At 38.6% G+C, this 26,364-nt stretch overlaps 1 protein-coding gene and 1 pseudogene across 6 annotated transcripts in view; one reads left to right on the plus strand and one right to left on the minus strand.

Annotated features, from left to right (window-relative positions):
- Positions 1-26,364, plus strand: part of LOC110677849 (mucin-5AC-like) — a 250,795-nt gene that overhangs the window by 171,121 nt on the left and 53,310 nt on the right. For all 6 annotated transcript variants that reach the window (XM_021849543.1, XM_021849538.1, XM_021849540.1 and 3 more), the window contains one exon: positions 20,677-20,807. In XM_021849543.1, the coding sequence (XP_021705235.1) occupies positions 20,677-20,807 (131 nt within the window). The remainder of the gene's footprint in view (positions 1-20,676; positions 20,808-26,364) is intronic.
- The window catches only part of LOC110678101, a 101,715-nt pseudogene that overhangs the window by 69,618 nt on the left and 5,733 nt on the right, over positions 1-26,364 (minus strand).

Raw genomic sequence — 26,364 nt, forward strand, 5'->3', positions numbered from 1 at the left:
GTGCGAATGTAGGTGTGGCATAAGGCATAATAGGGTCCTAAAATGTTTAATGAAATCTTGTTTTCATTTAATAACACCAAAGAGCATGTTACTGCAACTACTTTAGCAATTTTTCCCGCTCAAATAACGGATACATCATATTGAAACTTTAATTTAAAATTTGGGTCCATAAATGAACCTTGACACTTGAGATCATGTTTGACGTTCGCTTAGTCGACAAAAATACCACAGGGGTTCAACTTTTTAACACCGGGGTTGTTCCTTTCTGACATTTCGGAAGGGACACGGAAAACAAAATACACCCAAAATTTGAGTTTAAACCAAAGGGTGTGACAAAATTTAAACAAAAAATTAAAAAATGTTTTTTGGACTTAAACCATCGGACAACATTAGAAAATTGAGTAAACATATGTTTTTGACCTAAACTTAAGCGTTTGGCACTAAAATTGGGACAGGGCTTTAGGACCCTATTTCAATTAACCTTGATTATATGACAACAAAAAATCATAGTTTTCTAGAGGCAAATCATGCTGAATTAGTAATGCTTTACTTATATTTTCAGAATAGACATATTTTGGCCTTCCGGAGGCTCCTGAACAAGTTCTTGAAGTCCTGGAAACTTTGCCATGGATGAACGATCCTCCTATAGCTCTACAAGCCAATTATGTGACACATATATGTGATTTTCGATTTTCTGGTTGATCTAAAATTGGTCAACCATAATTTAAGATTGATTCTCATCGTCTAGGGGGCAGACAGTTGGTCCAGGATACCCAAGAATCCCTGGTAAAGGGGGATGGCATCTCCAGGGATGTGGCCACCCTTAAAATTATTCTGAAATTTTTCTTGCGACACATCAAACTTCAAGTTTTGGCAAAAGAAGTTCAATAGAAGATATTTTAATGGCTTCTGGCGACATTGACTATCTACTGGCATATTCCAGGGATTTGGTGCCCTCAGGGAAGTGGTCACTTCTAGAATAATTCTGAAACCTTCCTTGCGGCACACCAAATTTCATCGTTTTGCATAACAACATTTGAATGACATCTTGCGACATTGGCTACCTACTGGCATATTCCGGGGATGTGATGTTCTCAAGAAAGTGGCCAAATCTAAGGAAAATTCCGGCAACAAGCAAGGATAATTTTATGCAAGATTTTTGTAAGAACGCGTAGAACTGTTTTAAGAGGAATTGAGGAAATACCTAAATTGTGAGAATCAATATATTGGAAAATATCATTTTGAAGAGTTTTGAGGAATATCAGAATCGTAATTGGGAATATATTGCTGTTTGATTTTGAGATGCAAATCTTGACTGGAAGAGTTTTAAATGCGGTAATCAAAATCGATCAAAGGACGCTCAGTAAAGATTAACTACATCACTACGAACCTAACAAAGAAAAGCCATCTTTGACACCGTATTTCTTGTGGTAAATCTAATCGCATAGTGTTTTCACACTACACAGCAATACCCACGAAATCTTAGCAAATATTTTCTCCTGAGGTTTAATAGAAAGATCTTTACAAATACTGTAAATAGTCTAAAAATGCATACTTTTATTTTATCACAAATTAGCTCTTCGTAAATCTCCTTTAAACCTGCCAAATTTTTCTTAGAAAACTTCTAGAAGATTAATCAAATCAAATTTCCAAAAATGTCAGAACGAATTCTTGTTGAAGCTATTACTAAACTGTTCAATAAAAAATATCTTTTTTCGTAGGAATTTCTGGAAAACTCTTGCAGTAGCCTAAATGGATCGTGTGGGCAATGGCATGACTATTGACTATATTGAGATACATCTGCAGATGCTTTGTACATCGGAAGTTTTTGATCATTTTTTTAAAAGAAAAATTAAAGTTTTGAAAAAAACGTTTGTGTTTTGCCCACGCCGTGAAACTAACGTTTCTATAGGAACATAAATTTGAAATTGTGCTACTATAGGTTCATGTGTTCGTATTTTGCTGATGTCGATGAGACAATTTAAGGTTGTAAGTTCTTTTCACTCAATGGATCATTGAAAGTAGTTTTTGTCAGTGTTCACCGCATCAAAACAAAGGCCTCACTGTATATGGGATTTAACATTGTGACAGCATTGCTGTTCTGTTAAACACACAAAGCTACGGTGGCTTTCCATAGCGGCCGTTTTGATTATTTCAATGATCCATTGGTAGTTAAATTCACTCAATTTTCAATTCTTTGCCATTCACTCAATGTTGAGTTAACGCGCCAACGTTTCGTTTTTAGAATGTTTTGTCTTTCGCTCTTGGTTAACAATGGAGTAAGCGAATGAAAGAGGAGACTCAAAATAGGTTCAAAATACACAAATATGGAGAATTCTCAGTGTAGAAATTTTCACACAGATAATTCGAAATTGATTACAGATTGGAAAGATTCATTCGAACAAAAGCATAGTTTGTTTTACATAATCGTATCAGTGCTGTTAAATGTCATGAATGTCACATGACTTTGACATTTAAATATTGCGAATGCTAATAAGTCGTGAGAAAAGTCATCGGAAATGTTTTTTTCCGATGATCATTTCTAAATTACTATCTTTTGGTCAGATTTACTGATATTTTATTGCCCTGAATCGTTTGTTTAACAGGCTCAAGCGCCACTAGGCATATCGGAGCCGAAATCAATTTGAGTCCTTTAATATATGTTCAGAACAGATTACAAATCGAAAATATTTACACGAAAACATAATGTTTTTTAACTTAATCGTATGATTAACAGACACAAGCGAAACTAGGCACTATTAAGCCTAATTTAATTAATATTAAGAAATACAATATATTTTGGAAGGTACAGTTGAAAGACGCAAAAAATGGCAACACAAATAATCATGGGCAGAGGAAAAGTAAAAGCCTCGCACGAAACATCAAATGAAATATCAAATTTCACATTGTTTCATAATCGAAGCAAAAATGCTCCTCGCTTGATAGGTTTGACTTTGACCGCATATCGCAGTCCTTCTGTTCTGACGATGATGGTTCACATCGTCGTGGCGGATGGGCGGGGATGCTATTAAATGACCACTTCCGGGACTCGCTCGCTACCACTATCACGCATTCGTCGTAGAGGGGCGACACGACGCGGACGAGTGGGAGATTGAAACAAAACTGGAATAGTTTTTCGATTTGATTTCCGTGGTTTTGCCAACGCGCGTTGTCGGTCCTGTCCTAAGCTCGGTTTGGTTGGGTAGGGTGGGGTGTGTCGTCGTGACGTTAGCATAAATTTGAGGCTCGAAAATTTTGCGTGCTGGGGCATTCATACATATAAACGACCGGGAGCGCAATCATCGCCATTATTATAATTATTATGCGAGGGGAGTGGGAAGAAACATATCAAAGTGGGGGTGGTATAGAGTGACGGTTAAATTAATAGTTTAAACTTTGCCTCTCGGATATGTTGCATTGTTTTGATAAGGTTAACTCGGCATGGGACAGGTACAGTCAAGAGAAGTTGGTTGGAAGTTATAATTTGTGGTGATTTCTAGTCTGCTATGTCATCAGTAAGGGATAATTTACATTTGAATATGAATTAGAATAAATTTGCATAACCCTCTTACAGAATTCTATCAGAAGAAGTAAAATGAAATTCGTTACATTCGTCAGGATTAGACAATAGAAAATTCTTGCAAAAAATGCGAGAACAATCACCAAGTCATACAGCAATCGCTTGCTGCATAGCATGAGACTCAACTAGCCGAACTCTATCGAAAAACTGAATACGAAAGACGAGCCCCACAACTAATCAATGCCCCAAAATCATCATTGTCTACAACTTCACAGCATGTGAAGTGCATGGAGCAAGATCAAAATCATAGCTCCTCTCTTTTTTGGGTGAACCAGTCACAGCAGGACTTGCATAAGTATTCCGAACAAACGGCCAATGTTTGGCCCCGAGAACGTGTCATGGAATGCATTCTTCGTCTAATTTACATTTATAATCTACTGGGTGCCCCTTACCTAACTCCGGCGTATATTTCTCGAGTGGGTGCGACGACGAGCTGTGTTTGTGTTTTAAATCACCCCCCACTCCCCGTCCAACCACGATGTCAATGTTGGACGGTTGAGCTTGTGAGAAATCTAAGCGTCCCCAGGTATGCATACAGTACTGGACAAAATAAAGTACGCATATGGACAGTTTTTCCATACAAAATGGTCAAGTTTGGAAACTTCAATCTTGGTTTCTTGTGCTCCGATTGACCTAAAATTTTTAACGCAGATTTGAAATTTAAAATTGATTGAAATTTAATTTTTATAAGTACCGTACAAACTGAAATTTTTATTATTGATAAACATCAGTAACCAAAAGAGGCGTAGGAAAACGATAAAATTTAAAGAAAGAAAAAATTGAAAATTAAAAATTTGTTCATGAGAAAATAAATAGAAAAATAAAAAAAATATTCAAAAACTAATGAATAACAAAAAAATCTAGAATTTGCTTAGATCGATTTAAGATAACGAAAACTATCATTTCGATTACGAATAAAAAAATAAGCATAAAAGGGTTAAGGTCAATCGGATCGCTATCAGCTGAGATCCAGGCCTCCATACTTGCCCAATTTGTACGAAAAAAAAAACAGCTAAAAGTTTATTTTATTCTGTTTAGTACTGTACCCTCAAACAAACCAACTTCAGTAAATGAAAATACGATGCCAAATAGCCGTCCTGTGCTCCGAAACGAGCGGAGATTCCTATTGCACATGCATCGACCATAGTTGGTCAGTAGTCCCAAACCGACTCGACGGCGGCTGCGGTGGCCCGCCGACATCCCGTTGCCCCTCAGGGAGGTAAACATCCAGCCGCCTGTCCCACAGATTAAAACCCAGGTTCACATCCAGGCAGCGCATCGACCAGTGGCGTTTTTCATCCAGATTTCAATTTAAATGCGATTACACACGATGCACAAATACAGAGAGTGCATACGCTGTGTGCAGGCAGAAGTTGTATGTTGTATGCATTTCCTACCGAGACGTTGCGTTGGGCAGTTTATCATAGATGCAGCCGGAATGTCAAACTTTAAAATTTCCATACTTCCTTCCTTCGGGAAAGATAGACTTTGGATTTAACTCGGTTGGTCACGGTACCTTTAGTCTAGAGCTACTGCTGAGCTGCCGAGATCGTTTCTTCGTCGTGGAATCGTCCAGACCAGAGGGGGCACGTGGGATGAATAATAAATCGATTTTATTTCTCTGTGCACCTCTCTAGCTGGAGGGATACTAGAAGCCACATCGTAGATTTGGAAGTAAAGGAACTCTCAGAAGAAGCAGAACATTATCATTGGATTGGCGTCGATTCAAGTCCAGACTATTGCTATACGATGCATTTCATGAATCAAATATGCGGGGATGTCACTGACTTACTGTTGTGGGTCTACTATCTTTACCAGATAAGACAGAAGGACAAGCACCCTTGGGATTTCATCACGCTAAAGGTCGCCTTAAATTATGATCCGTTTTGGATACCTAGAAACTATATCATGGACCCATTCATTTTTTGGTTAAGTTTTCAGGATTGGCTAGATTGGCTTCGATTTGATGTTCGGAAAATTTAGCAAAAGCATCGAACTGATTACTCATTTCGATGCAATTATCTACATTAGCAATTTCATCCTTGGACGAAACCGCCGTTTGGATTTTGTTCATTTTAGGAAACATTAAAAATACCATAGATTCAGAACTTTTTGACCCATCATGACCAAATTGACCTAGAAATATTGAGATGATTTGAATCGAATATTATTTGGTGCATTCATATTAGCAAACATGCATTGTGTATGGATCCGAATTATATTTTCCCAGGTTTCCAACCGCACAATCAACTCATTTGTTCAAGCCTACGTCTGCATTTGATTGCACATGTCTGCTTGACCTATGCCGACCAACAATTGCACGTGCCGACAATTGGAACCACTAGAAGTGTTCCCATTTGCTCCCTCCAAGATAGCTTCCCTGAATGCTATTCCAGCTCATAGTTCACATGGCACGATGCGTGGGTCTCTATCCATTAGTCCGCTAGATTCATTGTCTTTTCGATCTAAACTTAATAGGTAACTAGGAGAGGTAGGTACATGACGAGTCGGCCTACGCACCCTAGACCAAGTAAAGTACCTTCAGCGCCGACAAGTCATGTTCTATTCTAGTCACATCATCATCCCGAGCCAACAACTTCTAAACGCAACTATAGGCATAAACTACGACACCACCAACGCTCGCTCACAAGTTATAAGTCACCGTCATTATGATATGTAGTCATCGTCCCCGTGGAAGCCATGCAAGCCTTTTTATTATTATTATTATGAATTCAGCTGCATTTAAATGGAATGTTTAATCTATGCAAACAGTTTTGCTGCTGCTGTTGCTGCATCAACTAGCCATACATCGCCCAGAGTCGTATTTCAATCGGTATGACGAGCCTAGAGCGGGGTTGCTCAACGTACGGCTCGCGGGACACATCCGTCTTCATTTTGTGCGTCCCGGAGAGGGTTTGAGGATTCTTTTTATGTTTGGTCCGTTGAATATCCTACAAACTTGAAGTAAAAATATACCAAGGCCAATTGTTTTAGTTTCAGGTTAATGTGTTAGCCTGGTAGGGGTAGGCGGGGGATTTGTTTTCTCTGTTCGGATGCGCCACTGCGACCATTATTTAGATCTACTGAGGCATTACCCGCATCCTTAGTGTATAGTGCATGTCTCATTACTCCATTTCCATTGATAGGTAATGAAGCATTGATTTCTGTACAGTTCTTGTTTTGATCCCTCAGAGATTGATAAAAATAGAATGTGATGAAAAGGTCCCGCTATTTACACTCTTCATAGAGAATTATCACCGAAGGCACGCCCCTTAGCAAACATAATCGATTTAATTTCTGAGAAACCAAATCGGTACTACTGATATTTGACCATGCAACGGAACTCTAGAGTCCCATCCTTGTTTCGCTTTTAGTTTGGTCCCAGAAAAAATACTAGAAAAAGGGGCTTTGTACTAGCAGCAAAAGTGAATCAAGCAAGAAAATTTGTTTAATAATTAGAATTCACGTGAGTCCTTGAATTACCAGTATCAACAGTTCTTGTTGAGTTAATACACATGATTGTTATCCTGGCTTCAAGTGTACTCTCGGGACTGACCAACTCCGAGTCTTTAACCATCTTCTAGGTAAATAGATTCATTTCCGAAACTGTTGCCAGTAACAAGGTACTTGTACCGTAAATCCTTGAATTACCAAAACATATTACCCTACCTCAACAAACAAGATGAGACTAGGGTTCAAATTGGCAGATCTTATCCCGTAACGCACCACGAAAAGGTGATCTACCAGCGTTACGGGTATAGGCGGGGAATAGTAAGCATATCAAGCATTTGGAAGGCTGTTTATGGTAATGGACAGTACCGTTTTAAGGATCTTAACGGACTGTCTTGTCTTTTCAATGAAAATTCTGAATTTGTCCCCTATAAAAACCTGAAATGCATTTCGCTTTCAATGCTTGTTCAAAGACCTGCTCACTTATTTCTGTAGTAATATTCAGTTTATCTTCTCAGCAATTAAATTCAATCTATAGATTATTTCTGTAATATAATCGAGATTGGTGACCAAAAGGCTAGTTCTGCTGGTTCTGCTTACTAAGTATGAGTTAATTCCCAGGAATATGTCTTATAAAAATCCAATTTTGCCGGATTCCTCTTAGAATGTTTAGATGTATTTGCAAATCTCTTTAAAATATTCAACAATTGATCTTTCCTAACTTCCCAGCTGTCTCTACTTCTCAAATTATGAAGAAAGCATCGATTTTGTCTAAAAACCAGACCAGAAATAAGTCCCAAATCAACGCACGGGCAGAAGCAATAGGGCCCTACAATTTACAAATCTTATATTTAATAATTCGAAGAGCATGTAAGAGTATAATTCATAAATAAATTTTAATTTTTTTTTGAAATTTGAACCTTGAAAATTTAGATCATGTGACGTTCGCCGGGGTTTGGCTTTTTAACAATTATTCTTACTAACACTTCGGGAGGTGTGTGTGTAATCCAACTAAGATCAATTGTTCGGCAGTGATATTATGGAAGATATTTTTCTGAAATACTTTTTGATGCTATTACAAATAGCTATAGCCTTTATTTATCAAATGGATAATAATAATACAAACACACTTCCAAATCCAAAGATCTTTGGAACTAGCACGTATTTAGTTTATTAGGGCAACAATAAAGGCCCAAACGCAATGGTAGCGGAACGGCAACGGAAAGCGGAACCGGTTCGCCAGCATGAACTATAACATGTATGTCGACTCAGTGTTGGTTCAATTTAGTTCGTTGATAGCTTAGTCGAGATTATGTGATTCATGCTGGCGAACCGGTGACGCTTTCCGTTGTCGTTGCTGTTCCGCTATCATTGCGTTTGGGTCTTAAGGATCAGACCAATCCCACCAATTTTTTTCAAGATTACTACGACGCTGTCGACCCAACAATTCGAAGCACTTCCAACACCTTTTCACTTTAGTCACACAGACACGCCCATACGGTATTACTGGAAATTTTGTCGTGATCAACTCCCATTTTTCAACTCCTGTATAGAGATAATTCACCAAAAAAGCGCAAAACGTATTTTAACAATCAACCATTTTGTTCTATCATTGGTCGATTCGAAAATAACGCGGAACCGACAGTAATGTGACAACGAATTTAAAAACGCATCCGTTTGCGCGCACAGCCTTCTGCGATCTTCATTCCTTTCTAACATTTCGGAAGATACACGGAAAACATAAATCACTCAAAATATGAGTTTAAATCAAGGGGTATGATGTAAACTCAAAAAACATTTGTTGTTACGACATATACCCAAGAATGGAGGGCGGCTGTCAAATGGGAGTAAAATTGAAAAGCCGCCAACCTAAGTCCAGAACCAGTTTTAAAAAGCTTAGCGCGGAAAAGTGAAAATTATTATTCGCAAAATTACAGGTAATCAATGCACTTGAAAGATATTGTTGGCAAGCACTTATTTGCTACGTGCCAGGCAAGATTTATTTCGCGCGCATCTTTTGTTTAAATCTAGGCATGCAATGAATCCTGCCACGTGTATAAGAGGATTGAATCCCAGGATTCAATCCTTGATCGATTGTTAGCTAGCAGAATTGGATCGAGTTAGCATTGATATTTCTTGAGCGTTTATTGTAAATTTATGTCTGACAGGACACTTGAGATGAGTCTGAATGATGTCTGCATGTACAGTTGGTTCCTGGATTGGAAGTCTTGCAACAATTTTTGATAGCTTTGTTTCAGGTCATTGACAATCCGACTTGGGAGTTCAATGTCGCTATTCTCATTAAATGTAAGCATGTCTGGATTTAGAAAAAATAATGTTGTGATGTTCAAATCTTTCACTCTATTCGCTTCACAACGAGTGGCTATAGCCAACATTAGGACTTGATGTTATTGCCTTCCATAATACTTCGTCTCCCCTCGGTAATCCCGTCTGTCCCTAGGTTTGACCTAATTCTTTATAAAACGTGTAAAAATCATATTCCAGATGGAGAGCATTTTATATTCATTTCATTCGTTTGCTTGGCTATATTTTTATGCTCAATGACAGGGATTCAATCCTGGGATTGATTCCTTGCACGAATCACGCACGCTGAGATTGAAAAATCAGGAATCAAAAGGATCCCGATCACTGAGATAAGTTCAAAGCATGCTTGTTTGAATCTTGGAGCAGAAGGATGATCTTAGAAGACTGCTACGTGCTACTGCAATGCAAAACAATTTAATCAACAAATTCGGTTTGATTCCCGAAATAGATGTTTTCGAGAAAATTGATTACGCCTTCACCATTATTTGGTCGTAATTTTGTATGGTGGTTTACTTTTCAAAATCAGCGACACGTTGGGGTAGCAGTAAAGAGCAGCCAGTTCCTCCCTTGCTTATACCAATACAAAACATTAGAAAATTGAGAAATCGTGTATTTCTGATGAAAGCTCAAAGGTTTGGTACTAGGTAAAATTGAGATAGGGCTTTAAGGGCCCTAAGTACATTCTGTCAAAGTGTATTGTGTCCTCTCTACTTTTGAATTTGCTCAAATAAATAAATATCAAATTAATTAATATAAATTAATTTATGTTAGAATCCCGTAACAATTTGCAAACTCTAAGAGATTTCCAGGGACTGCTTTGCCCTCGGGAAGGAAAATGTTCTTTATTTTATTTTCAAAATTCTTCAAAATGCAGCAATATTTTTGAACAAAAATTCTTTGCTAGCTGTTCAAAAGTGTAGCGCAAATCAACATCTTTTTTCTGGCGTTACGTCCCAACTGGGACAAAGCCTGCTTCTCAGATTAGTGTTCTTATGAGCACTTCCACAGTTATTAACTGAGAAGATTCCACGGTCAATAGCTGAACTGCTGGGTAAAATTTACCACACTACGTTGTTTAAGATTATCGAACTGCTCCATTGTTGAGATTTCTTAGAAATCTTGAAAATTATAGGTGTGTAGAGTATAAGTTTATTCCAGAAACACATGTTTATTCAATTTTTTATTGGCTTGAGTCCAAAAAACATTTTTTTTCGGTTTTTGATATTTTGCCACATTACTTGGTTTAACCCATATCCACCCAGCGTCCTAAAAATAGGACAGAGGCCGGGAACGCCCAGCGTCCTATAAATAGGACAGTACTTTTAGAGAAAATATCTTAAAAATAAAAAGGTTAGGTACACACTCACAAGACGGCGCTTATGGTCGGACATTTCAATTGGTTATATCTCATTTCTGTGATGAGATATAACGTTGGTGTCTTCGACAAATGTGTTCAACATCTATTCGCTCGAAAACTTATTAGTTCGGAAAACTTTAACAACATGGCGCTAGTGGGCAGAGTTTTTATTTGCTTGTATCTCAGTCCAGTTATGATATACAAAATTGGTGTCTTCGACAAAGTTGGACAACTAAATGATTCCTATTCGCATTAAACCTTATAATTTCCATAAACGCTCCCAAGATGAGACACAAAATTGGTGTCTTGGACAAAGTTGAACAACTAAATGAGACCTATTTGCATAAAACATTATGAGTTCGAAAAATACTCACAAGATGGCACTAGTTATTATTTTTTATATCTCAGTCGAGTAATGTTGTATCTCATTGGTGTCTTCGACAAAAGTATTCAACTAAATGACCAAGTAACATTGTTAGCTGAATAACAGTTTATTCAAGCTAAAATAAGCTATATGAATAGTATTTTAGCTGAAAATGCTGTTATTCAGCTACCAATGTTACTTGGGTGGGATCTATTCGCCCAGAAACATAGTAGTTTGGAAAACTCTCTCAAGGTGGCGCTAGTAGGTAAACATATTATTTGCTTATCTCAATATAATGATTGCACACAAAGTTGGTGTCTTTGACAAAGTTGAAGAACTAAATGAGACCTATTCGTCTGGAAACTTATTACTTCAGAAATCACCTTAATGGCACTAGTGGACACATATTTTATTCGCTTCTATATCACTGATTTAATAAAAGGAAAGCTAATCGCCTAAAACATTTCAAGTTCGGAAGTCACTCTCACTGTCTTGCTGTGCAAACAGATACACAACATCGTTCAGCATGTGTGAGATTTTTATCAACACGGTCGAGTTTCGTTTCTCGATCGATGCCCCACGACCGTCATGGATTAAGATTGCCGAGTTCATGAAGCAGATACACGCTGATGTATTAGATGTAGAAACCGTCTACAAGCTAACGGAAAATCGCAGCATATGCATCAAGTATAAGGGCGCGGCCAGAGTAGACGCGAATTGCGAAGCGAAGCGAAAATTGCACGGGAAGGAATAAGAATTATTAATAATGAAATGTCAAACTCCAAAGGATTTTCGCGCCGCCTCGCGTGACGCGTCTACCCTGGCCGACACCTAAGTCAGAGTCCGCAATGCTAGAAGCCCTGCGGAAAAACTCGGAACCGCAACATTTCAAATATGCATCCGGAAATTCAGTGCAAGTTTCCATGGTGATTGCAGGTCGAAATATTGAATACGTTCGTGTATTCGACCTGCCACCGGAGGTCTCCGATGACGACTTGTTATTGGCATTTCAGGATCAGTCGACCCCGCCCCGCCGAGGAAAAGTTCTCGAAAGGGCAATAGATAGTTGAGTAAAATTGATGTTTTTTTTTTTTATAATTCTAATGTATTGTTCCATTGATGATCGGCTCCGTAAAGGTTTTAGAAACCGCATGAGCCTAATAAATAAACGGTAGGGAGAAAAATATCGATAGAGAATTGAGCAGCGCATAAATGTAAACAGACAAACACGTAATTTGTCCGCCGATGGCAGGGAAAATATACAAAATAAGAGCAACATCGGCTTAGACTGCCAAGAAAAAGTAAATTCTCCTATTTTTGGCAGAATTATGAGTATGCTAGTTATAAAATTCTGTGTATTATTCTCAAAGGGTTCAAAAATCCAGGATTGCTACTTAAAGATATCCTGGATTAGACAATCACATGATTTCAAAAAAAAAATCTCTCACACTATATAGCAGGATACTGAGAAAAAATATGTGTTTTTCGATGTCTCATTTCTCCAAAATAAATTTGATTCATTTACTGACTTTTCTTAGATTTCAAGCATTATGTATTGAAAAATGTCTCCTACCATACAAAATTGTTCCTGCGATTTGGCCCGCGGTTCAAAAAGGTTGGCCATGCCTGGCCTAGAGAGAGAGAGAGAGAGAGAGAGAGAGAGAGAGAGCTCTAGAGGGGAGGCCAAACTCTGTATTTTACTCATACGACGTCATTAAAATGCGATAGAGTCGATTGGTGGTGGTGGTGGTCCCTGGAACTGTGGCCGGCCGGATCGGGTTCGACTCTTTTCGGGGGACTGGCTGCTGGCTGCATGGAAGAGGCAATAAATTTGTACATCAAATTGTAGTTATATATTCAGGAAATTTGTCTCCTCATCACGTCGAAGAGTGCGCGTGTTTTGGACAATTTCCATCGGGACTGCTGCTTGTACTGGTGGTGTTCTATTCTATTTCGGAGAGGGCGTAAGTGAAGTGGGGCAGTGCCTTCGTCAAACTCTCCCACCACACCAACTCCCATGACTGGGCATTTTACCAACTTTTCCCATTAGATGGAATATTTTAGAGAGGCTTCGCTCATCATCATCAAGGAGGGCAGGAGTCCAGAAGCGGAGTGAGAGGTTTAAAATTTTCATTCGGGGTTGCGAAACAAGGGGACCCGGCGTCGCTTAATTAGGTCATTAACTCCCAGGGCCGGGTTGCGATTGTATCGATCCGCAGGCAGGCAGTCAGGAAATATGAGCTAAATCAGCACACGTGTCGTCTCATCCGGTGTGGGTGCTTATCGGGACGTGGAGCGTGGAAATTTCAGGAAGCGATAGGTATCGAGTTGAATTTTAAAGTTGGCTAATTGATTATCTTAGACTTTTATGGAGCTGAGTGGAGTTGTATTCGTAAGTAATTAGCTATGATTTACGAGGACGTGAGCTAGTTTTACTTGTTATGAATACTTCGACTTGAGAATAGGATACCTATGAAATACGTTAGTGAAATTTCTTTCCGGTTCAGATTCAATTACCATCATTTCAAACGTCCACTCTCTAATGTTGATGTCATCCGCAAAGCAAACTAATTGACTGAATCTGTTGAAAATCGTTTTTTGCCTGTGCCCGACTATCCACATAACACCATCTAATGTAATATTGAACAATAGCCACAATAGTTCTTCCCCTAGTCGTAGTGTACGACGGGATTCAAACAAAATGGGGCGTTAGCCTGAAATCTTCACACAGTTTTGCCGTCGTCGCTCATATTTGTTTTGTGAACTTCACTAAAACGCTGTTCTTGTCCATGATTCTTCATAGCGATTTAATTTCGAAAACGAGGTGCTTTTTGACCTGGTATTCACAGCATTTCTTAAGGATTTGCCGTAAAGTAAAGACCGCCTATCAACGAAGCCGAAGAAGTTACTATGAACTCGTTCACACAGGAGATACACGAAGGAAGATGATAACACTTTGTATGCCACATCGTTCGAAAGTTCTCTCTCGACGCCTTTCTTATGGATGAGGCATATTACTCCTCCGGTAGCTGTTCAGTTTTCTAGATGGAGTCTAACAGCCGGTGCAAACATCTTGATTAGTTTAGCTCCGATATCATCTAATATCAGCTGCTGTATTGTTATTTAGCACTGCATCCATAACATGCATGGTTTCAATCGTCCACTTAATTAGATATTTGCTCCGTTATCTTGACGTACTCATTGATTGTGCTTTTGACACTATTCAGTTGTTTATCGAAGTGCTGCTTCCATCTTTCGATGGCCTTACGTTCGGCTGTCAAGATTCTGCCATCATTTCAGAAATTTCCGACTGAAAATCTATGTAGATTCTATTGATAAGGTGCAAACGCAGACAAATACAAGGACACTGGTATTTTAAATCACATTAAAAGATGATCTAATGGACAGCAACGTGAGCGTGTTAACTGTTTGTTTGTGGTGTGAATCTCTTGATTTTGGCAACTTGGGGGACGTTTTGGACTTAAACAAACGAAATACATTAAAAATTGAGTAAACATGTGTTTTTGGCCTAAAGCGAAGTATGCACTTCAACAGAAAAGTAATATCCTATCTCTATGCGTGGGCAATTTCTTGCAAGTAAAACCATTTTTCTTCGATCGCAGTACGCAGTTCAAAAAAGGATGTCAACTGTCAGTGGATCATTGAATGTAGTTTTTGTCAGTGCTCACCGCATCAAAACAAAGGCGCCACTGTATATGGGATTTAACCTGATTTAACATTGTGACAGCATTGCTGTTCTGTCAAACGCACAAGGCTACGGTGGCGCTATCTATGCTTTCCATTACGACCGTTTTGGTTATTTTGATGATCCATTCAAATGGAGCTCATTGTGGAAAATTTCTTGACCATTTCTTGCGCAGAAATTTTTACTTTTCTTGAGCGGAACAGCATACCTAGCTTAAATTTAAGCGTTTGGCACTAAAATTGGGACAGGGGTTTAGGGGTCTATTTTATAAGTCGAGTCGATCAAAATGACTCGATTGGAGTCACTGTCGACCGAAAAAATCGATCGACTCAGCTCTGTCACCCGAGTTTTTCGACAGTTGTCACTCTATGTGACTGCATTACTATGGGAGTCGACGGGTGACATCTGAAATATGCATGCTTGCTTTGATCGATAATGAATACAGACGAGTCACATGAATCTATTCGATTTACAAAATAGGCCCCTTAGTAACCTATTATTAATATTATAATTGAGAGGATTGCTGAATCGATGCAGTTTTTGGATTTGATTCGACGGTATTTTTGATGTTGGAGAAAGTTGATTGTCCAACTATTTTTGAGTAAGTAAAAGTAATTAACAGGATAGTAAACTTAACATAAACCAATTATCCTCCGTGGGATTACTTGTCCCTAGCAAAAGTCCGACTTAGAAGAAACACAAATATTAAAATCGCAGGCAGACAACCACAGCATTGCTTTCTTCCATAAATCAATAATCTAAAACCATAACTTAGCAACTATTCACTTATTAATTCCATTCTTCTCGTACGGAATGTTTTGTTCTTCTCATCGTCTCTCCAGGGGTGGAGGAAAAACCTGTTGGTTTTAGGTAAAACTCCTTCAGCTGAGAACAGACCACTCGTCTCCTCACTAACCAACCAACAGATTTACGGTCCGAGATAAAGATGCTATCTGTAAAATTTATATCAACAACCCAGTCCCTTCCTCCTGCCGCACTCTCAAGTGCTCAACCACAGACAGTTGAGATGCTTCAAGAACATTCAAAACCACAATTGTTTTGAGAGATTCATAACCCCTCCTTGTGCCGAAGATGGGCCATCGATCCAGTCGCAAGATGAAGATGACATGGTTCCTCCACTCTGATGTTATCCTTCCATTCCACCACGCCAGACCGGCTTCAGGGCTAGATCAGATCAAAATTGGAGTCCGACCGACACGAGCAAGAAACACAAGTTGTCACTCTTGCCTATCCAAGGGGGGAGGGGAGGCCAATGTCCGGCGATATGTCCTCATACCGTCTTATTATCCGAGAAACGGTAACTAACTGATAAGCAAAGATAGTGAAATGAAAGGATAGGAAACTTTGTCGCATCTAGAAAGTTGACATAGGACTACGATTTGTGGTATTATGAAGAGAAATCATCGCCAAACATGGCTTGTGTAACAATTCTCAAATAAATTACAACAGTAGGTTTTCACTTGACGACTGCTCTTCAGGATATTTCTCAATACAATACTTTGATATCCCTACTTGTTTTTCCTATTCTGGAAACCCTTCTATGAATGATTTGATTAACATTTCTTAACTAATTTAAGGTATTTTTGACACTTATTGACAATGCTCTTGAAAGTTTAACAAAAACTATCGTTGAAGCAAAAGACATTGCAATACCAAAATGTGATGTGAATTCCGAATCTGTTATTATAGACAAGAGAGTTCCTTGGTGAACTTTTGGAGGAATTCATGGAGAAATACATGATAAAAATTCTGGAGGTATTTTTTCCTGAAAAGATCTCTGGTAGAATTTATAGAGTACTATGTGATAGGATTCAAGATGATTGGATTTCCTTTGGGAACGTCTAGCGGAAATCCCGATGCAACGTCGAATTCAAAAGCTTTGATATTGTCAAGATTAAACAGTGCTTATATTTTACAGTGTAAATCCTGATTTGCTGCTGAACAGGAATCGCTAAAGAAATTTCTCGCCGATTCCTTGCAGAAATTTTCTACAGCGACTACCGTTTGAACTGACAGTTCTTTTCAACTGCGTACTGCGATCAGAAAAAAGCGCTTCCTTGATCGATTCCTTGCTGGAATTTTCCATGCATCAAGATAGGCCAAAAAATTACTTGTCAGCAGCGAATCAGGCTTAAAGCTAAGTATGCTGTTTTGCTCAAGAAAAGTAAAAATTTCTGCAGAAGAAATGGTCAAGAAATTGTCTACAACGAGCTCCATTTGAAATGACATTTCTTTTCGACTGCGTACTGCGGTCAAAGAAAACTGCTTTTCTTGAGCATTTCTTGCAAGAAATTTCGCACGCATCGAGATAGGCGATTACTTTTCTGTTAAAGTGCATACTTCGCTTAAGGATAGAAAACATTTCTAATCTAAAAAGTTGACATAGGACTACGATTTTTGGAATTATGATAACAAAATCTGAAAGTTGTCAATCTTCCTAACGTGTTGTCTTCGTCATAAGAATTTAAGGTTTTATTGTTAGGAACGACGCAATCTACCTTTTCTTGTGGAATACGGGACAAGATAAACAAAAGCATTTCGGCTAAACACCCCTGACAGAAAGCAGGGGTGCGAACGGGACAGAGGGAATGAGCCAGAAACAAAGACAAATACGAGTCCGGCAAACGGAAAGGTAATCATTTCTTGGAAGGAAAAGCTACAGGATTTATCAAGGAGATCCGGAGCGTTGCGTCTGTTCGGGTGGTTAGCCAGCTTGTATCGTTTTCAATTTTATTACACTGTTGTGAATGTAAACAGAGCCGTTCTTGCAGGGACTTGTAAAGATTCCCATTTCCTCTCTCCTAAACGTTTATAATGAACCGGGAATCCCGAGTGCCGAGATGTGGGCCGCAAGATAAATAGAACCGTGAGCTAGAGAACTGAATCCTTATTCCCATATATGTCCGTTTGAGTATGGCTTCGGCAGTCATAGGAAATGAGGGTGATAGCCTATAAACAAGAATGCACCCTCATAACTTGAGGAACGAAAAAGTCCAATCTTTGTTCGCTTCTGGTTGAGGAGACAGGAGAGCAAGACGTCCATCCAGCATGGTGAAATGCATTTCTGATGGTCGCCATCGCACGGGTTCGAAACCCAGAAAGGAGATCAAATTTAATTGAAAAATAACTTTGGCTAGGGGGGTCCTCCGCAGTTGTTAGGTTCGGTTCGCCTGCTCCTTCGTGAGCTCGTCAGAAATGATGATGCGATGCGACAGGCTATAGTGTTCCGTACATGGATGAGGAGGGAATTTGACACCGTGAGGGTATCGGAAAAAGCATGGAAGAAAAACACGCGACCAACCACGGGTTTCAAGATCAGCAAACCGGCGCAGAGTCGGGCCTGGTCGAAAGTAAATCTGCGTTATACTATAACACAACGAAGTTAATATGAAAGTTTGAGCTAAATCGTTTTGCCGATAGTAGGCGTTGTAAATTAACAATTTCTTTAGACAAATTTTCCGAGCAGCAAATCAAAGCAGCCTCTGACCAAAGCTGTTCGATTCAAGCGGGGAAGCAAAAGGTGTCGCCAGTCGTGGTCAGTATTTCCGAATTTGGTGGACTTAGGTAGGAAATCTTGAACTTCATAAATCGAAAGGAAATACGCCGGAAACCCTCAAATATTGTGAACTACTTCTCAAATATCTTGAATAAAATAAGCACATTTTTTTTCCTTATGACGACAAAACTAAACTTTTGTTCAGGGTCATCTTTGAAGGTCTTTCAAGTGACTATAAGTCACCTGAAGAGGTCAAAAATGGAATAAATGATTTACTTGGATTTTCCCCAGTCCAAGTAATCATTATGAAAAAGAGAACCCAATCTGGCATTCTTCGGAAATGGCTTTCTGAAGAATATTATTTAGGTCACTTTAAGAAAAGTGATCTAAATAATATTAAAGCTTTAGAATAATAGAATAAACAAGACTTATGTTCGATGTCCGTGTGACATAGGAACATTTCCGGAAACCAGGAGGAAATTTCCCGAATCCCACTCAGTGCCGTCGGTGCCAAAAGTGGGGTCATGGTACCAAATATTGCCCCATGGATGCCAAACGTATGATTTGTGGAGGTTCCTCTCACGCTAAGGCCGTCTTTCCAGTGAAGGAAGATACCAAAAAGTTTGTATGCGCAAATTGCGGGGGCAACCATAAGTCAAACTTTTGGGACTACTAGATTGAAAATCACTCCGTTGCCAAGTAAAAACAAACAGACGTCATTTCGTCTTCGCAAAGTGTTTTGAGTCCCTAAGATCTATTCTAGTTATTGATTGATGTCTCACATCAACGAGAACAACATTTTTGCCAATGCACACTAACGACTTTCTTCCTTTAAACGCGCCAAAATTTACTGCTGATCAATCTTCCCTGGCGGAAAAAAAACGAACCGAGAAATGCTGAAACTTGCAAAACTGGCTTTTCTGCAAAGAATGACAGAAAAATAGAACAAAAGAGCCAGCAGCGGTACGAAAAACTAAGCTATTTATTACAAATTCCTCGGAATTTGCTCGTGTGGAAAAATGGAATCGGAGCTTTGCCAGCAGCAGAAATATAAAATGCACGAACCCGGCACGACAGCAGCAACATATTGACAATGTGGCCACGAGATAGGCACTGATGAAAAAAAATCTCAAACCTCGCACGACCACTTCCCAACACGTTTGTTGCAGTCAGGCCAGAACCAGAGACTGCTAATGTTCGTCTGTCCGCCACTCTATAGCACCACTTCGCGCGCCGGCCGGTTTAGTGCGGTTCGGTTGACCCATTTCCAAACAGGTTCCAGCCTTCCTTCCTTCGCACTGTCCGTCCGGGTATAATGGATATCCTCTCCACAGGGATGGTAGCGTCTGAGGGCCTTAACGTAGGAAATGATACTATCGACAATAGTAACACTAACATGCCAAGTTCGAAGCGTTGTAACAACGTTCCCAAAAAGTTTCTAACAATGCAGCAATTTCTGAAGAATCACAGTCGCGTGAAGTGTTACAGCCGCGTAAAAGTCTCAGAAGGCTTCTCTAAAGCCTCTAGAATTTTGTATCATGATTGACATAAAAAAGGGGCTTTATTTTGATAAAGACTTTAGAAACTTTCCATAAAAATACGGACTTTTTAGTGACTTGCATTAAGAAAGTGACCAAGTTTCTAAATATAATTACCAGCCCTGTCTCCAAACGTCGTCGTTGGATTCACCCGTCGGTCGGCCGACCAAGTCTAATCTCCATCTTCTGGTCTCCTCCGGTTCGGGTCTGGTATTTCGCTTTTTGTCCACTTCAGCATTCTCTCCCGAACATGCTGTCGTCGTGCCTCCGGTTCGCAAATATTATTCTCCTCGACGCCTTCTGCGATCCCGCCAAACGACTTCGCGTCCAATGACAGAAGAGTGAAAACTTCGACATTTATTATTATTTATATTTCGAATTTGTAATCTTTCGGGTTCGCTCTTGCTCTTGCTTCCGTGGAATATCTATTTTGATTCCTTGTCCGAAGATGAAACCTAAAAAAAACATCAAACAAATCTATATAAATAAAAATGGAATGGTGTTCGTATGTCACGAAATGGCTTACGAACGGGTCAACGGATTTCAACGATTATTTCTCAGTTTTGTTCGACAAGGGTTCCGACGTGTTTGTGTGTATAAAAATCCCAGGATATTCACCGGGAAAGTTGAAAAAACGAGCGCGAACGAAACTGTAATTTTATATGGGACGATCAAAAGCGTTTTTCAACAGCCTACTTGATGGCAAGACGAAGTTTGCCGGGACCACTAGTTAAGAATAATCTCAGTTAACACACAAGATCTAATTTATGTTATACCACGGTTGATTCCCATCGTTTGTTGACGTTTCTACCTTTTTTTCTGTTTCTTTTCTTCCACAGTGACGGAATCGCTGTTCGCAGCAGGCGGGTATAACACACCCCCGGCTAGCTCGCCCTTTCTGTCCTGCTCACCGTTGGAGCTGGTCGCCAAGAATTTCCACAGTACCGGCGCAGCCGTCACCTTCAGTCAAGTAAGTATGGTCGATAGAATTTAGCTGGCGCATCTTTAACTAGGATTTTTTTTTTTTTTTTATTGATATTAGAAAAGGGTACAGTTTATACTTGGATTACATGTTCATTTTTCCTTATCTTAACCTTATTACTATGTACTTTTCATTCAACATATGTTCAAATTATTTCCAAAGTGTTTTACAAAAAGTTTTCGATTGTTCCATCTTAGCTCTCTTAATTGCTTTTTAAAAACAAACAAATTAGGAACGGATCCTGCTAAATTGAACGAAATCACGCGTAATGTCAACCATAATGCAGCTTTCTGTTTTTGTGATCGCAAACATATCGTTTGTGAAAGAAACTCTTCTAAATCATCTACGTTACAACCCATTCGTGTCCGAATAATCTGACTACACCATTGCCATACAATTTTGGCATTTGGACAAACCTTAAGCCTGTGAGTTATATTATCTACTCCTCCACATTTATCACAAACTGCTGCTTTACGAACATTGTAGGCATAGAGTTTTTCTCCTGTAGCTATCAAATTGTTTACAAAACAGAACACTTTGGAACGATCATTCAAAGAAATAAAATTGTGATTTAAATTTTCCCATAATGTCGGCCAATCAATATCGATTTTTTCTTCAATTTTTGGTACAGAATTGTTCATACCAACAAAATAGTCGTATAATGACTTTGTTGAATTTAACTGAGGTCTAGATTTAACTTCAATAGCGTTTGCTATCCATTCTCGAGCATTTTTCGTTATTCTTTGAGGTGTTCTTAATTGAAGTAAATAGTTTTCCTCTAAGAAGTCTCCATTCATGTCTTCATTATAGAGTAAATTTTTTATGAAAAGCGCTTTCATTTTTGCCTCGGGATCAATTAATCTCAATCCTCCCTTGAAATAATCAAGATAAAGTTGATTCCTTTCCACTCTAAATATCAAACCATTCCAGATAAAGTTTCCACAAATTTTTCTAATTTCAGCAATATGTCGATTGAGTGGCGGAAAAACCTGAGCAATATACCAAAGCTTTGATAAGATGAAGGTATTTAAAACCATACATCTTTCATAAAGGTTCATGTTTCTTGTTTTATGTTTCTGCAAGAGTGATTTTATATGACTTATTACCGAATCATAATTTGCAACTACTGTGAGATACCAGCTTTTATAGAATGTAACTCCTAGAATTTTCATATTTTCCGCTTCTTTTATTCTTTGTGGTCCTATCATAGCCTTATTCAAACGCATATATGATGACTTCTCAAAATTTATTTTGATCTTTGCATACCTTGAGTAGCACTCAAAAATGGTTAACAGTAAGTCAAATTCTACTTCGCTCCGCATTATAACGTTGAAATCATCAGCAAAGACAATAACTTTAATGAACTTGTCATACACCCAAAATCCTTGTAAGCTTTCTGAAATTTTCCTAATCAACGGCTCTAAATACAGAACGAATAAAATCATACTCATAGGACAGCCCTGTCTAACCGATCTTGTGATCCTAAAGGCGTCCGTAAGAAATCCGTTTACTAAAACCCGAGAGAAAGCAATATCATATAGATTTTTTAAGCAATTTATTAGTGTTGGAGGAAACCCAAATTTCTCTAATACATTCCATAAGTATTCATGGTCTACTCTGTCAAATGCTTTGTTCAAGTCAATGCTCACCAAACATGCTTTGAACCGTTTATTTTCGCAGGATTTCGTAAGAACTCTTCTCAAATTTTTTAGGTTATCTATACAAGATGTCTTCTGGAGGCACGCTGTTTGACCGGTTCCTAGTAACTTATGCATCTTGCTCTGAATCCTTTCTGCTAGAATTTTCGTAAATATTTTATAGTCGCAGTTCAACATGGAAATCGGTCGATAGTTATCCAAGGATATTTTTTTCCTGTGATCTTTCGGTACCAGCGTGATCACTCCATCTGAGAAGCCTTTCGGTGGTAAAAAGGTTCCCGAGAGATAAGCGTTGAAGATTTCTAATATATCATACTTTATAACCTCAAAGTTTTGCAAATAAAACTCATAGGTTAGTCCATCTGGACCGGGGGATTTTTTCTTCTTGGCTAACTCTAAAGCATCTTTCAACTCATCTAAACTTATAGGTGATATCAACTGTGCTCTATCCTCATCATCCAAACAATTCGTTAGATGATTCAAAGAATCTTCAATCTCTCTCTGGTTTGAAACAACAGTTTCCTTTTTGAATTGATTTGAATAGTAATCGTAAACGTGTTTTCTGAGCTGTATTGAATCAGTAATTATCACATTATTTTCTTCGAGTTTTAAAATGTTATTTCTTTCTTGTCGCTTAATCTGGGCAGCAATCTGAAAAACGTTGATTATTTCACCTTGAAGCAGGTTTTGGATACTGAAAGTGTTCCCCAAATGGTTCAGTCTTTCAGTTTCGATTTCCATTATCCTTGATTTAATCACTTTAATATCCAAATATGTATCATCACCCCTATTGATTTTTTCCATATACTCTTTCATTTTACCATAAAAATATTGTTTTTCGTTTGTTATCCTACTTATCAATTCCCAACTTTTTGATTTGTAAAACTGTTTACATTTAATTTTGAATACTTCATTCCACCATTTGTTTTTATTTAAATCGTACACTTGCCTCAACTTCCATGAATCGCAAGCCTCTGCAAATAGTTCAGAAACTCTATCATCTTTTAGAACAGTTGAATTTATTTTCCAAAATCCTCGTCCTCGGCTAACTATCATCGTTTGATCTACTTTTATTTTCATGACTACCCCGCAATGATCAGAAAAAACAACCGGCTCTGTTTTGAAATCAAGAATGTTACTAATGAAGTTTTGTGGTACATAGAAACGGTCCAATCGGGACGCAGAGTTCGCTCTATGAAAAGTAAACTGATTCTTTTTCAATTCCCACGCTACATCTTTCCATCCAAATGCCTCAATTAATTGTCGCAGACCCACAAAGTAGCTTTTAGAATCTCCCAAGCAATCAGAACTGTTGATGATACAGTTGAAATCTCCTCCCACAATGTTCGTAGATACATTTGCCTTCGCTAGATGTGTCGTCAGATCATTCAGGAACAACTCATCCCTCTCTTTTTTGCGGTTAGATCCCGAAAATGCATATACGTTCACAAAATTTATGTTCTGAATCACGATTGAAGTTATTCTACCATTTAAACTGAATAAAGGTTGACTTGTCTCGAATGAATTCCGTATCAAAACAGCAGTTCCGGATTCGCGCTCATTTACATTGATATACGGGATATGTGATGGAACAAACGAAAAATTTGAATAACAGACTTCTTGCAAAAATATTACATCTAAATCATTGTTAAAAATGAAATCCTTCAACAGGTTTTTGTTGACTAAGTTCGTACTGCTATTTAAATTAACACTTGCTATTCTCATAACATGATTCATCTTGAATTATTTTTTGAAAAGGTTTGAAAATCTACAAAATTATCAATTACAAATCAACAAATCTTCAAATTTACAAATCTACAAATCTACAAATCAACAAATCTACAATTCAACAAATGTACAAATTAAAAATCTTCATGTCTAATAAATCTACCAATCTACTTATCTACTAAACTGCTAATTGCGAATCTGCAAAGCAATAACTCTACATTTCTGCATATCAATACATCCATACTCTCTATCGTTGCTCAATATAAAACTCTCCCATAAAACATCCATACTCATACCGGAACTCACAAATATTCCTATGTATCGTAGATACAACTATTCTCTTGCTAATTAACTTTGTTCTAATCATCGTTTGATTTTTCCCTCACTGTTGGTTCACATCCTGCAACAGCGCTACTCACATCGTCACTCATTTTTTTCTGTTTTGATTTGCTACGAGTTATACGATCGAGCGATTCACTCAACGCACCTACCTTAACCCCTGCTTGAGTCGTTGGGTCACGATGCAGCTTTTCGGATGGTGACTCATCCGAATCCGAAGTTCCTTCTTTTTCTGCCGACTTCTGATGTTTCCGTCCTCTTTTACCGGTGACCTTGATGAAGGCATTATCCGCTACATCCATAACGCTTTGTTCCACGTTGCCACAGTTGGCCTCGTGCTCTGTTTCGCTTACGCAGAGCTCGTTCTGGTTCACTGTAGATGTTTGGACGTCCTCAATATGGTTATCTTCGTTTCGCTGCGCTGCCCCTTCATCCCTGTCCAGACACGAATCCAATTGTGCTTGAGTTGTATTGGATCGCTTTGGAAGACCTTGACCGAGTTTGATCATTCCGTCTTTTTCATTGCTGCTAGTTTTCACTTGTTGTTTCAACCATTTTCCACCACCCCTCAAAATTCCGCTGTACGACGATGATTGCTGATTGGTCAATCGCTCGTTAACCGACTTTTTCTCCGGACACTCCGCTTTGAAATGATCTTTACTCCCACATAAATAGCACTTGTTGATTATGCCCTCATAGGAAACTCTCGCGCGAAGATTCCTGATGAAAACCGTTGCCGGCACTTCAATACCCTCCTTCAACTCCACATATACACCACGAACCGAAGTCCATATTGGGAACCCCGTTTCTTCTCCATACTTTTCCCGCACTAACCGCACAACTTTTCCATAACGTTGCATCACTACTGAAATTTCGCGATCATCGACCTCTGGAGGCAAATTGAACAGTCTTATGTATCGCACGATAGCATTTGCCGATGACAATTTAACCTCCGTACTCTCATATTTGCTATACTCAAAAACCATCGTTCCCGGTAGATCTGATAAAGTGTTCCGCATATCTTCCTCCTTTTTGAACTTGACGATAATCGACGTTTCACTCTTGTCCTTGTACATCGAAAGCAACTTTTCGCTGTTGAGACCCATCTTCGATTTCATGAATTTGAAAATCTCACTATCCGCCGGCTCCGGCACCCCGCGTTCGAAACGAATGCGCAGAGAATTCGCTCTCAACTCTGTATCAGCCATTTTCTTCACTACTCCTCACTTCTTCTTTCAAAAACTAACGCTTTCACTTTTTTTTTGGAATCAGCCTTGCTGAGATCCGGGCGCTCACAAATCAGAACTATTTCTTTCGTACTCTCTATTATACGTCTGCACGGCACGAAATCCAAACACGAACTGGATTTGAGAGCATTTAGTGTTTTGCGCTATTTGTCTTAACGATCAACGCTCCGTCATCGTAATCATCAAAACTTCAAAAGCATTTTTTTCTGTTCAAAACTAAAAATTATTCGATGAAAATGAGTGAACACATTTTCGAAAGAAAAGAATACATATTTTCCTGTAAATTTTCTCGATTTTGAACAAAAAAACTGCTTTTGAAAATTCCGAAATCAACTTGCTAATTTTCAAAAGCAGTTTTTAGGCAAAATCATGAATATTTTCATGAGAATGTGTTCACTGTATTTTATTCTCCCAACTCTCCAGTGAACACATTTTCGACGAGTAAATTTCAGTTTTGAACAGAAAAATATTAATATTAAAAATATTAACGGCTGTTGAAGTTTTGATGATGACGATGACGGATCCTTGTTATGAAGAGGCTAAATAAGGCCTAATAGATAAATCAGTTTCACA

The sequence above is a fragment of the Aedes aegypti genome, chromosome 3, assembly GCF_002204515.2.
Source record: "Aedes aegypti strain LVP_AGWG chromosome 3, AaegL5.0 Primary Assembly, whole genome shotgun sequence".
Taxonomy (NCBI): Eukaryota; Metazoa; Arthropoda; class Insecta; order Diptera; family Culicidae; genus Aedes; species Aedes aegypti.